We start from the raw sequence: 12,205 nt of genomic DNA, 5'->3' as shown, positions 1-12,205 counted from the left end.
TCCTCTTACACCCAGACTAGGAAAAAAAGGTACTTGATGTATCTCGGTGTCTCCAAATCAATAATTCTAGGACTTTATGACCTCAAGGGTCTGTTTGGAGGTAAGTAGGTTAGGTCTGTCTAAATAGCATGTTTTTACATTGACCATATTTAGGAATGTTCAAATTTCCTAGTCCATTATTTATTTTAGGAATTATGACTTAAATGTGCATGTTTGCCATATGTTCAGAGTATATCTTTAACTATAGAGCTAAAATTTTTCCTGTTAGTCAACTTTTTGTGTCTGTATTCTTAATGACCTTTTGTTTAATTCCAACAGCATCTACAAATCCAAAAGCTGCTCTCAAGTCTAAGATAGTTGCTGAATTTCGAGTAAGTTACAGAATTTGTTTAATATAGCAAAGTATTATTCACCCCTTTTGTATTATAGTTTCCTGTATAGTCCAATAAGATTTATCTGTATTCAATTACACATGTCATGTTTTATACATGCGTGAACTGTTCTAAAGGAACCCAGATTGGGATTAGATTGCTTGGCGTTTTATCTGTTGCCCTAATGGTAGAAATAACCTTCTTCCAGTATATCTATTATCAGCTGAGTTCCGTATTCAATTTATGCCAGCAAGAGAGTTTATTTTCCTGTGAAACTCTTTCTAAATTAGAATTTGCTTAGAATAACAGAAGGCTATGTTTATGTAATTAAAATTTAAAGAGGCTATATAAGTGGACCTTTGTCTGTTTTAGTCTTAACTCTGTATCCATAAATTAGCTTTGTGCAATTAAGGAAAAGGATCTTTTAAAGTCTGTAACTAGGCTGGGCGCGGTGGCTCATGCCTGTAATCCCTTTGGGAGATTACACTTTGGGAGGCCGAGGCGGGCTGATCGCAAGGTCAGGAGATCGAGACCATCCTGGCTAACACGGTGAAACCCCGTCTCTACTAAAAATAGAAAAAAAAAAAATTAGCTGGGCATGGTGGCGGGCGCCTGTAGTCCCAGCTACTCAGGAGGCTGAGGCAGGAGAATGGCATGAACCCGGGAGGCGGAGCTTGCAGTGAGCCGAGATCACGCCACTGCACTCCAGCCTGGGCGACAGAGCAAGACTCCATCTCAAAAAATAAATAAATAAATAAATGAAGTCTATAACTAAACATGGTTTTGACATGAGAATTGATCATTAATATCTGTGACCATGAGAAAAAGTGAAAAGTTTTTTTCTCCCAGGATTTTGTTAAGCTTTAGGGTTTTTGTTTGTTTTTTGTTTTGTTTTACAAAATGAGGAGAGAGAGAATGAGAATAATTGAATGATCTTGTAAATGAAATATGACTCTGGTCTGTGTTTAGTCTCAGGCCCTAATTGAAGAGCTGTTGCTATACAAGCGCTCAGAAGATCAGATAGAACTGAAGGAAAAGCAATTGTCAACTATGAGGGTGGATGTGTGCAGCACAGAAACTCTCAAATGCTTAAAAGGTAATGCTTACATCCTTTTAGAGTAAGTCAGATTTTCTTTCCATATCTGTCACTTTTCCGGTAATCATACTGGTTTACCTCATAAGGAGATCCTTGGGTAGAAAGCAGTTGTGGCACCTCTGGTTTCCCAGGTAGTTATTTCATGCATATAAATTTCATAAGTAAATTCTACCGTTCTCATTTCTAATACTTTCTTGGTGTATTGGGTTATATAGAGACAGCTGTATTTCACATGTATGGTTAATTGGTATGGATATGCTCTTTAATGAAGTCACTCTGATGCCTCATAAAATCTAGTTAGACCATCTAGTTTCCTTGCATTGTAAATTGTAAATCATACTAATAATTTATTATAATGTAAGCCTCATGAAGGCAGAAATTATATTGATTTGTTCATTGCTATACCCTGGCACCTACAGCAATGCTTGGCACATAATAGATATTTGACGAATATTTTTGAAATAATAAGTAAATGACTACTAGCTATTAATTTTGGCACCAATTTTATTCCTGTACCGTACTTTAAATTTAACAGACCAGACACAGTGCCTATAATCTCAGCACTTTGGGAAGCCAGGGCAGGAGGATTGCTTGAGACCAAGAGTTTGAGACTAGCCTGGGCAACATAGTGAGACCCTGTCTCTACAAAAAAATTAAAACATTAATGAGCTTGGTGGCACACACCTGTAGTCCTAGCTGCCTGGGAGGCTGAGGCAAGCAGATTGTTTGACCCCAGGAGGCTATAGTGAACTCTGATCATGCCACTGCACTCCGGCCTGGGTGACAGAAGAGACCGTCTCTAAAGAAAAATTTTTTTAAAACAAATAATTAATTTAACATATATTACCTAATTAAATCCTCATAACAGAAAACATACTAAAAATCTCTGTTTTATCACATGAGAGATCTGAGGTCTTATAAGGAGATTAGTAGCTTACCCAAGTTACACAACTGACAAGAGGCAAAGCCAAAATCTATCCTCATATCCAAAGCCATATTCTGCCAGTCACTGGGAAAGAAGTAGATATACTGAATTATCACGTATCTTTTTCAGATAGGAAAGAAGAACTGAACTTGTGATGCATACAGAGGTCACTTTATTTTTACTTTTCTGAACGTTACTTTTCTCGTTTAAGAGATAACATCTTACTACCTTCTGTAATGCAAAAGTTATGGTATAAGCGAATACAGTTGGGCTTCATTCTGTTATTCCTAAGTATGTAGCAGTGTGGAATCCAATTTGTGAAGAAAATAATTAATCAACAAACTCTTTTAGTTGAACTTTCTTTTCTTTACCTTAATTACAAGTGCCTTCACTCTGGCAGGTTCACATGAGTCTGTTTTGTAAAGAATTTTAATAATCTGTTTTGTGATTTTGTGATTTGGAGAAGCTTCTTTAAGATAAAATTGTGAGGCCGGGCGCAGTGGCTGTAATCCCAGCACTTTGGGAGGCTGAGACGGGCGGATCATGAGGTCAAGAGATCGAGACCATCCTGGCTAACATAGTGAAACCCCATCTCGGCTAAAAATAAAAAAAAATTAGCCGGGTGTGGTGTCGGGCGCCTGTAGTCCCAGCCACTTGGGAGGCTGAGGCAGGAGAATGGCGTGAACCCGGGAGGCGGAGCTTGCAGTCAGCCGAGACCGCGCCACTGCACTCTAGCCTGGGCGACAGTGAGACTCCATCTCAAAAAAAAAAAAAAAAAAAAAAAAAAAACTATGAAACTAAGAGTATTAAGAGTATTGCACAGTAAGGCAGCAAGAGTATGTTCACAAAGAGAGGTTTTCTTCAAAAGTCAAAAGACTAAATTTTTTAATTTTTTATTTTATCCTGAAATGAATACTTCCCATGTCATTTTAGATAAAACAGGTGGGAAGAAGTTCTCCAAAGAATTTGAAGAGGCAAGCTCTAAGCTGGAAGAATTTGTGAATGGATTAGATAAGCAGGTGAAAAATGGACCCTCATTAACAGAAGCACTGGAAAACGCTGGAATTTTCTATGAAGCACAATACAAAGAAGTAAAAGTGGTGGCCAATGTAAGTAATAATTAAAGCTGTCTTATACTGAATGCTTGTTACTATATTTCAGAGATTGTTAACATGCATTATCTAACTCTGTTAGGATACGCATTTTTATCTCCTTATCGCGGATGAAATTACTTTTGGGATAGGTGCTGTGGTGCACACCTGTAATCCCAGCACTGTGGGAGGCTGAGGCAGGAGGATTGCTTGAGCCCAGGACTTTGAGACCAGCCTGGGCACCATGGCGAAACCCTGTGTCTAGCAAAAAAGTACAGAAATTATCTGGGTGTGATCTCAGGTTTCAATGAGCTGTGATCACGCCACTGCACCCCAGCCTGGCCAACAAGAGTGAGACCCATCTAAAAAAAAATAGAAGAAGAAATTATGAGGATTAGTAACCTTGTACAAGGTAATACAGCTGGTTAAGTGGTGGTGGTAGAATAAGACCTGGCTCTTTTGTTTGTTTGTTTGTTTGTTTTTGAAACGGAGTTTCGCTCTTGTTGCTCAGGCTAGAGTGCAGTGGTGCGATCTCAGCCCACAGCAACCTCCGCCTCCTGGGTTCAAGTGATTATCCTGCCTTAGCCCCGCTGAGTAGCTGGGATTACAGGCATGCACCACCATGCCCAGCTAATGTTGTATTTTTAGTAGAGACGAGGTTTCTGCATGTTGGTCAGGCTGGTCTCAAACTCCTGACCTCAGGTGATCTGCCTGCCTCGGTCCCGCAAAGTGCTGGGATTACAGGCATGAGCCACCGCGCCAAGCCCAATTTTTGTATTTTTAGTAGAGATGCAGTTTCTCCATATTGGTCAGGCTGGTCTTGAACTCCTGCCCACCTTGACCTCCCAAAGTGCTGGGATTACAGGTGTGAGCCACCGTCCCTGGCCTTACTTTTTTTCTTAACCAGAAAACTGGATGGAAACATCCTGTTACCACATTTCATGTAAATTGACTGAATTAAGGAACTTTTTTTTTTTTTTGAGACGGAGTTTCGCTCTTATTGCCTCGGCTGGAGTGCAGTGTGGTATGATCTCGGCTCACTTCAACTTCCGCCTCCCGGGTTCAAGTGATTCTCCTGCCTCAGCCTCCCGAGTAGCTGGGATTACAGGCATGTGCCACCACACCTAGCTAATTTCATATTTTTAGTAGAGACAAGGTTTCTCCATGTTGGTCAGGCGGCTGGTCTCAAACTCCCTACCTCAGGTGATCCACCCACCTCGGCCTCCCAAAGTGCTGGGATTACAGGCGTGAGCCACCACACGCAGCCAGGGAACTTCTTTTTATTCCCCCAAGAAAGGGAGAGAGGTGATAAATGGGCATGTGTGTAATGACCTCTGAAAGAAACCAACTGTTCCATAATGAATTTTTTTTAAGTTTTAATCACTGTGTATGATCATAAAAGCATATGGTACTATAGGCCCCACCAGTCCTACTTCGTAGAAGCAGTCCCTTTTAACGCATTTTGCTATTTTTTTCTGGCATTTGCTTCCATATTTGTAAATTATTTGCCCATATTGTTCTTTCTTGATTTGTCCTATTTTAGAAATAGCTGTTAACTTCCTGATATGACAGATGTGGATTTAGCTTATACTCACCCGCCTTTCTCCTTCTCTCAATTTTGTTGTATAACTGTTTTAAATCTGTTATCTATAAATTAAAGGACTGTATTTACTATTTTTTGACCATTAACACTAGACTCCCTACTTCGTAAAATTTGGTTAGTAGCGTCCCTATTTGCTCCCATTAGTTTTCATCTATCCCTTCAATTTTCCAGCTTCAATCAACTATATTTACTTTTTGTTGTTGTTGTTATTTTGAGATGGAGTCTCGCTCTGTCACCCAGGCTGGAGTGCAGTGGCCCACTCTTGGCCTCACTGCAACCTCCACCTCCTGGGTTCAAGTGATTCTCCTGCCTCAGCCTCCCAAGTAGCTGGGATTACATGCCATCATGCCTGGCTAATTTTTGGTTTTTTAGTAGAGACAGGGTTTCACCATGTTGGACAGGCTTGTCTCAAACTCCTGGCCTCAAGTGATCCACCCGCCTTGGCCTCTCAAAGTGACGGGACCATAGGCCTCAGCCACCACGCCCAGCCAACTGTATTTTCTTCTCTATTGTCAAAGTTGGTAATATTTACATTCTATTCTATAATCATACTTAATTACTCTTTGCTATTCTAAAGGTTGAAAAACAATTTTTCAAAAAGCTTACATTATAACTCTGTAAACATTGTTCATTGCAAGGTTTTGTGGTAACTATAGTTGTACTAGAAGTTTTGGTTTTTTCCTAGAGTTTTGTTTTCTCTCTTATTGTTTGCCTTTGCATAGCCTTTTTAAGTTCTCCATCACACCAGCTATTCTGAATTCCCTTTTCCCCCTGGGACCTCCCTACCCGAATTTTCATTTTCCATCCCCAGTTTAGGTTATTCCCTAAGTCTCAGGCTAAAATGGCTCTTAACTGTTGTCCTGAGTTGAGTCCTTTATTTTCCAGATTCCATGTGTTTTTTTCTTGCTTTCTGTCATTGTACTGGAGCATTCTCAAGTAATTTCCCAAAAAAAAGTGTTTGTGAGAGAGAAATTTTGTCTGACCTTTTATTTAGAAACGTCTTAGGCTGGGCACAGTGGCTCATGCCTGTAATTCCAACACTTTGGGAGGCTGAGGTAGGAGGATCACTTGAGGCCAGGAGTTCGAGATTAGCCTAGGCAACCTTGTGAGACCCTTCTGTACATTAAAAGAAGAAAGAAAAGGAAAAATACATTAAAATGTCTTCGATCATTGATTTTCTCCCCCCACCCAACCCCGAATTGGCTAATGGATAAGCAGGTTGATTTTCAGCTTTTAGGAAATATATACATTTAATACAGTAAATTTCCTTCTAAGTTGCATCCCATGAGTTTTTATATTTAAGTATATCTTTTGCAAACAGCATATAGTTGGATCTTGTTTTAGTTTTATTGTTATTTTTTGATCTAGTCTGAAAATCTTTGACTTTGCAGTGTTTAGTCTACTTATTGATATGCTTGGGTTTAAGTCTACCATCTTTCTATTTGTCCTGTGTGTCCTTTTCTTTTTTTACTCCTTTTCTGCTTTTTTTAATTAATCAAATAATTTTTAGATTCTGTTTTATCTCCTGTTTTTGCTTGCATGTAGTGTCTCTTCCTCTCTTCCTTTCTCCTTCCCTCTTCCTCCCTCCTTTGCTCTCTCTCCTTCCTTCTTTCTCCCTCCTTCCATCTCCCAGATTTCACCTTTTTATAAGGATACCAGTCATATTAGATTAGGGCCCATCCTGATGACCTCACTTAACTTGATTACCTCTGTAGAAATCCTGTATTGAAATAATTCTGGGGTAGTAGGAGTGAGGACTTCAACATATGAGTCAGGGGGTGCAGAGATAAATAATTCACCCATAACAAATGGCTTCATGTTTTTTTAAATTTTCAAAAATTCTCAGCTATTGATCTCAATTATTGTTTCTGTTTCATCTCCCTCCTCTCCTCTTGGAACTCACATTAGTATGTATATTGGATCTCATTGTGGTGTTTCAAATGCCTTTTTTTATAGTCCTTTCTGAATTTTCCATCTTTTATTTCTCTCTCTGCTTCCTTCTAGATATTCTACTAACTAGTCTTGTAATTCATTAATATTTTATTCTGTTGAATCTTATCTATGATTAAACCAAACCCATCTATTCTTAGTTGGTTTACTTTTCAGTTCAAGAATTGCCACTGAATTTTTTTAAAGAAAGAGTTCAATTTTCTGGTAAAATTTATTCATCTTTTTAAATCTCACCATTATGAAAGATCTTAAGTACAGTATGAAGACCTTTTCTTCCTGAATTATTTGAAAATAAGTTGCTTGTACCCCATTATCCAAAATGTTTTAGCGTGTATTTCCTATTGGACATACTCTCCTACATAACCATCAGGTGTATGTATGTATTTATTCAGCCGGACGCGGTGGCTCACGCCTCTAATCCCAGCACTTTGGGAGGCCGAGGTGGGCGGATCACGAGGTCAGGAGATCGAGACCATCCTGGCTAACATGGTGAAACCCCGTCTCTACTAAAAATACAAAAAATTAGCCAGGTGTGGTGGCAGGCGCCTGTAGTCCCAGCTACTCCAGAGGCTGAGGCAGGAGAATGGTGTGAACCCAGGAGGCGGAGCTTGCAGTGAGCCGAGATTGCGCCACTGCACTCCATCCTGGGCAACGGAGAGAGACTCTGTTTCAAAAAAAAAAAAAGTTATTTATTTAGAGACGAGTCTCACTGTGTCACCCAGGCTAGAGTGCAGTGGCGCGATCTCGGCCCACTGCAACCCCCGCCTCCTGGGTTCAAGCGATTCTTCTGCCTCAGCCTCCCAAGTAGGTGGAACTACAGGCACCCACCACCACTTTTTATATTTTTAGTAGAGATGGGGTTTCGCCATATTGGCCAGACTGGTCTCAAACTCCTGACCTCAGGTGATCCACCTGCCTCAGCCTCTTAAGGTGCTGGGATTACAGGCTTGAGCCACCATGCCCCTCCAGGTGTAGTTATATAATCAGGAAATTAATTGATACTTTGACACACTTATAATCTAATCCTCAGAACCGATTCAAATTGGCCAGTTTTTATAGGAAAAGATCCTATCCAGAATCACAAGTTGCATTCAGTTGTCATCTCTCTTTATTCTCCTTTGATCTGGAACAGTTTCCTAGCTTTCTCCTTGATTTTCATGACCTAAATATGTTTGAAGATTACAAGTCAAATATTTTGTATAATGTTTCCCAGTTTGAGTTTATTTGATATTTCTTTGTGATCAGATTGAGGTTATGCATCTTTAGAAGGAATATCACAGAAGTGATTCTGTGTTCTTCGTGTTTCGTCTTGTCAGATGGCACACAAGTTTGGTTTATCTCACTACCTGTAATGTTCCCCTTGATATTCTGATTAATGTGGCATCTTCCAGGCTTGTCCATTATAAAGTTTTCCCTTGGTAATTGTTATGGGTTTAAATTATGCACCCCAGGCTGGGCGCAGTGGCTCAAGCCTGTAATCCCAGCACTTTGGGAGGCCGAGGCATGCGGATCACAAGGTCAGGAGATCGAGACCATCCTGGCTAACATCGTGAAACCCCGTCTCTACTAAAAAATACAAAAAGCCAGGTGCAGTGGCGGGCGCCTGTAGTCCCAGCTACTTGGGAGGCTGAGGCAGGAGAATGGCGTGAACCTGGGAGGCGGAGCTTGCAGGGAGCCGAGATCGTGCCACTGCACTCCAGCCTGGGCGACAGAGCAAGACTCTGTCTCAAAAAAAAAAAAAAAAAAAAAAAAAATTATGCACCCCAAAAAGATGTGTTGAAGCCCTAACCTTCAGTACATGTGAATGTGACCTTATTTGGAAATAGGGTCTTTGCTGATATAATCAAGTTAAAATGAGTTCACTGGGGTGGGCCTTAATCATCCGATATAACTGGTGTCCGTATAAGAAGAGGGAAACTGGCCGGGTGCAATGGCTCACACCTGTAATCCCAGCACTTTGGGAGGCTGAGCGAGGCAGATCCCTTGAGGTCAGGAGTTCAAGACCAGCCTGGCCAATATGGTGAAACCCCGTCTATACTAAAAATAGGAAAAATTAGCCAGGCATGGTGGCGGGTGCCTGTAATCCCAGCTACTTGGGAGGCTGAGGCAGGAGAATCGCCTGAACCCAGGAGGCAGAGGTTATAGTGAGCTGAGATCACACCATTGCACTCCAGCCTGGGCAAGAAAGCAAGACTCTATCTCAAAAAAAAAAAAAAGAAGAGAAACTGAGAAACTGGACAGAAGCACAGGGAGAACATCATGTGACAACATAGGCAGATATTGGAGTGATGCAGCTACAAGCCAAAAACATCAAGGATTGATGGGCACCACCAGAAACCAGGAAATGGCAAGGAAGAATTCTGCCCAGTGTCAGAGAGCACAGCCTGCTGACCTCTTAATTTTGGACCACTAGCCTTCAGAGACAATAAATTTCTGTTGTTTTAAGCCACTTATTTTGTAGTACTTAATAACCACTGCCCTAAGAAACTAATATACCAATTAATGAGTGTTTTGTGAGGAAGTATTTTGAAACTATGTAAATATCTTGTTTCTTACCAGACTTTCGATGTATTCATTTATTTATATGAATGGACTTGAATCCTATTTACTCACTGTTTTAATTCATTATTACTAATATTTACTTTGATGCCCAGTTTGACAAAGATTTGGTCAGTGTGAGCTCCTTTCTGTGTTCTTTTGACATATCCCTGTTTTGTTTTGTTGTTTTTTTTTTTGAGATGAACTTTCCACTCTTGTTGCTCAGGCTGGAGTGCAGTGGCACGATCTCGGCTCACTGCAACCTCTGCCTCCCAGGTTTAAGCAATTCTCCTACCTCAGCCTCCCAAGTAGCTGGGATTACAGGCATTCACCACCATGCCTGGCTAATTCTGTATTTTTTTTTTTTTTTGAGACGGAGTCTCGCTGTGTCACCCGGGCACCCAGGCTGGAGTGCAGTGGCGCGATCTCGGCTCACTGCAAGCTCCGCCTCCCGGGTTCACGCCATTCTCCTGCCTCAGCCTCTCCGAGTAGCTGGGACTACAGGCGCCCGCCACCACGCCCGGCTAATTTTTTGTATTTTTAGTAGAGACGGGGTTTCACCGTGGTCTCGATCTCCTGACCTCGTGATCCACCCGCCTCGGCCTCCCAAAGTGCTGGGATTACAAGCGTGAGCCACCGCGCCCGGCCTAATTCTGTATTTTTAACAGTGATGGGGTTTCACCATGTTGGCCAGGCTGGTCTCAAACTCCAGACCTCAGGTGATCCACCTGCCTCTGCCTCCCAAAGTGCTGAGATTACAGGCGTGAGCCACTGCCCCTGCTTTTTTACACTACTAATTGCTTTTCTAACAGTGTAAAACCTTGCTCCCTTGTCTTCAATATATTTACTTTTTTTTTTTTTTGAGACGGAGCCTCGCATTGCCGCCCAGGCTGGAGCGCAGTGGCACAATCTTGGCTCATTGCAACTTCCACCTCCCGGGTTCAGGCGATTCTTCTGCCTCAGCCTCCTGAGTAGCTGGGACTACGGGCGCACACCACCACGCCCAGCTAATTTTTGTATTTTTAGTAGAGGTGAGGTTTCACCATATTGGTCAAGCTGGTCTTGAACTCCTGACCTCATGATCTGCCCTCCTTGGCCTCCCAAAGTGCTGGGATTACAGGCGTGAGCCACCGCGCCTGGCCTCAGTATTTTTACTTAATCAGTTGTGGCCAGTCTCCCAGCACTTCCATCTCTCTCCACCTTTATGGGTTTTCTTTTTATCCTGCTTAGACTCCATCATCCTTCACAATGCCTCCCTCCCATGCAGACAGTTTTCTCACTCATTTTTGGGTCCATTCTCTCTAAGCCACTGAGTTAACCTCAACTCCAGCTAATGGGTTTTGGACTGAATTGTTCACAGAGGAAGGGAAAGAAATTTTTCACTATTTTCATGAACATATTAATCATAGCTGTTTGGTTTTTGTCATATAGTTCCAATATTGGCTTCACCTGTTACGGGTATGTTAGTGGTGTTTGGTGTTTTTGTTTTGTTTTGTTTAGTGCCCAGAGGTAGCTGCTAATGTAGTGTCTGCATTTTCTTTTTAGCCATTTGGACCTGTCTGTTAGCATGCCGGCTAATTTTTTATTGAATGCTGAACATTAAAGGATTATGGAGTCTCTGGATGATTTTTCTTCCTTCAGAGACAGTTCACCCTTGTTTTGCTAGGCAGATATTGAGCCTGGTCATATTAATTAAATCTGAAACCTAACTGACTTGAGGCTGAATTGCAGTTTAAGCAAGGCTTGTTCTACCTCTGGTTCACTCCAGCTTCTGGAATGTAGATTTTTCCCACAGAGCGCCTGGAACGATCACTAAGCCCCCTTCTCCATGGCATGATTTGAACTGCCTAGTCCTTGTTTCCTCATCACTGTGAGACCACTGCTTTTTTGAAGGTTTTCTGCTTGGCTTCTTCCCTCTCAGGCTGCTTCAGAATGCAGCAAATATCTTGAAGGAAAAATTGTTGAGCCAGTTCTCTCTTTCCTCTTTCGTCAGAATCTTGGCCTTTCAGGCCTCTAATTTTTGCCTGTTAAGACCAGCAAGACTGTTAAAAGCTCTGCTTTTTTCTCTTTATTTAATAGTGGCCCTCTCATGTACTTTTTGCCTTAATTCTCAGCTTCTTGCCTAGCTCCCCAGAATCAGCAGAATCCTAAGAGAAAATGTCAGTTTAGCTCTCCGTGCTTTCCATCTGATAGTATTTGCCACTTAGTTTTTGGTGGCCTTAGCACTCTCCAGTACATTCAAACAAATGTGTCTGTGTATCTGGCTTTTCTACCTGTTCTTGATGGGAGCATTAGTCTACTATAAGCTACTCAGTTATATCAAAAGCAAAAAGCTAGATTCTAATGTATTCATATCTTTTTAAAAATAATGCTTCTTGGCTGGGCACAGTGGCTCACATGTGTAATCCCAGCACTTTGGGAGGCTGGGGCAGGTGGATCACCTGAGGTCAGGAGTTCGAGATCAACCTAGCCAACATGGCGAAATTTTGTCTCAACAAAAAATACAAAAATTAGCCAGGAGTGGTGGTATGTGCCTGTAGTCCCAGCTACTTGGAGGGCTGAGGAACCTGGGAGGCGGAGGTTGCAGTGAGCTATGATCGTGCCACTACACTCAAGCCTGGATGATAGAAT

General features: G+C 41.7%; 1 protein-coding gene across 6 annotated transcripts in view; it reads left to right on the top strand.

The window, feature by feature from the left end:
• RPRD2 (regulation of nuclear pre-mRNA domain containing 2) overlaps positions 1-12,205 on the top strand; it is a 117,410-nt gene that overhangs the window by 83,423 nt on the left and 21,782 nt on the right. For all 6 annotated transcript variants that reach the window (XM_030824638.1, XM_030824634.1, XM_030824635.1 and 3 more), the window contains 3 exons: positions 319-371; positions 1,341-1,467; positions 3,326-3,501. In XM_030824638.1, the coding sequence (XP_030680498.1) occupies positions 319-371; positions 1,341-1,467; positions 3,326-3,501 (356 nt within the window). The remainder of the gene's footprint in view (positions 1-318; positions 372-1,340; positions 1,468-3,325; positions 3,502-12,205) is intronic.

The sequence above is a fragment of the Nomascus leucogenys genome, chromosome 12 (assembly GCF_006542625.1).
Source record: "Nomascus leucogenys isolate Asia chromosome 12, Asia_NLE_v1, whole genome shotgun sequence".
NCBI lineage: Eukaryota > Metazoa > Chordata > Mammalia > Primates > Hylobatidae > Nomascus > Nomascus leucogenys.
This window is presented reverse-complemented; position numbering and strand designations above follow the sequence as displayed.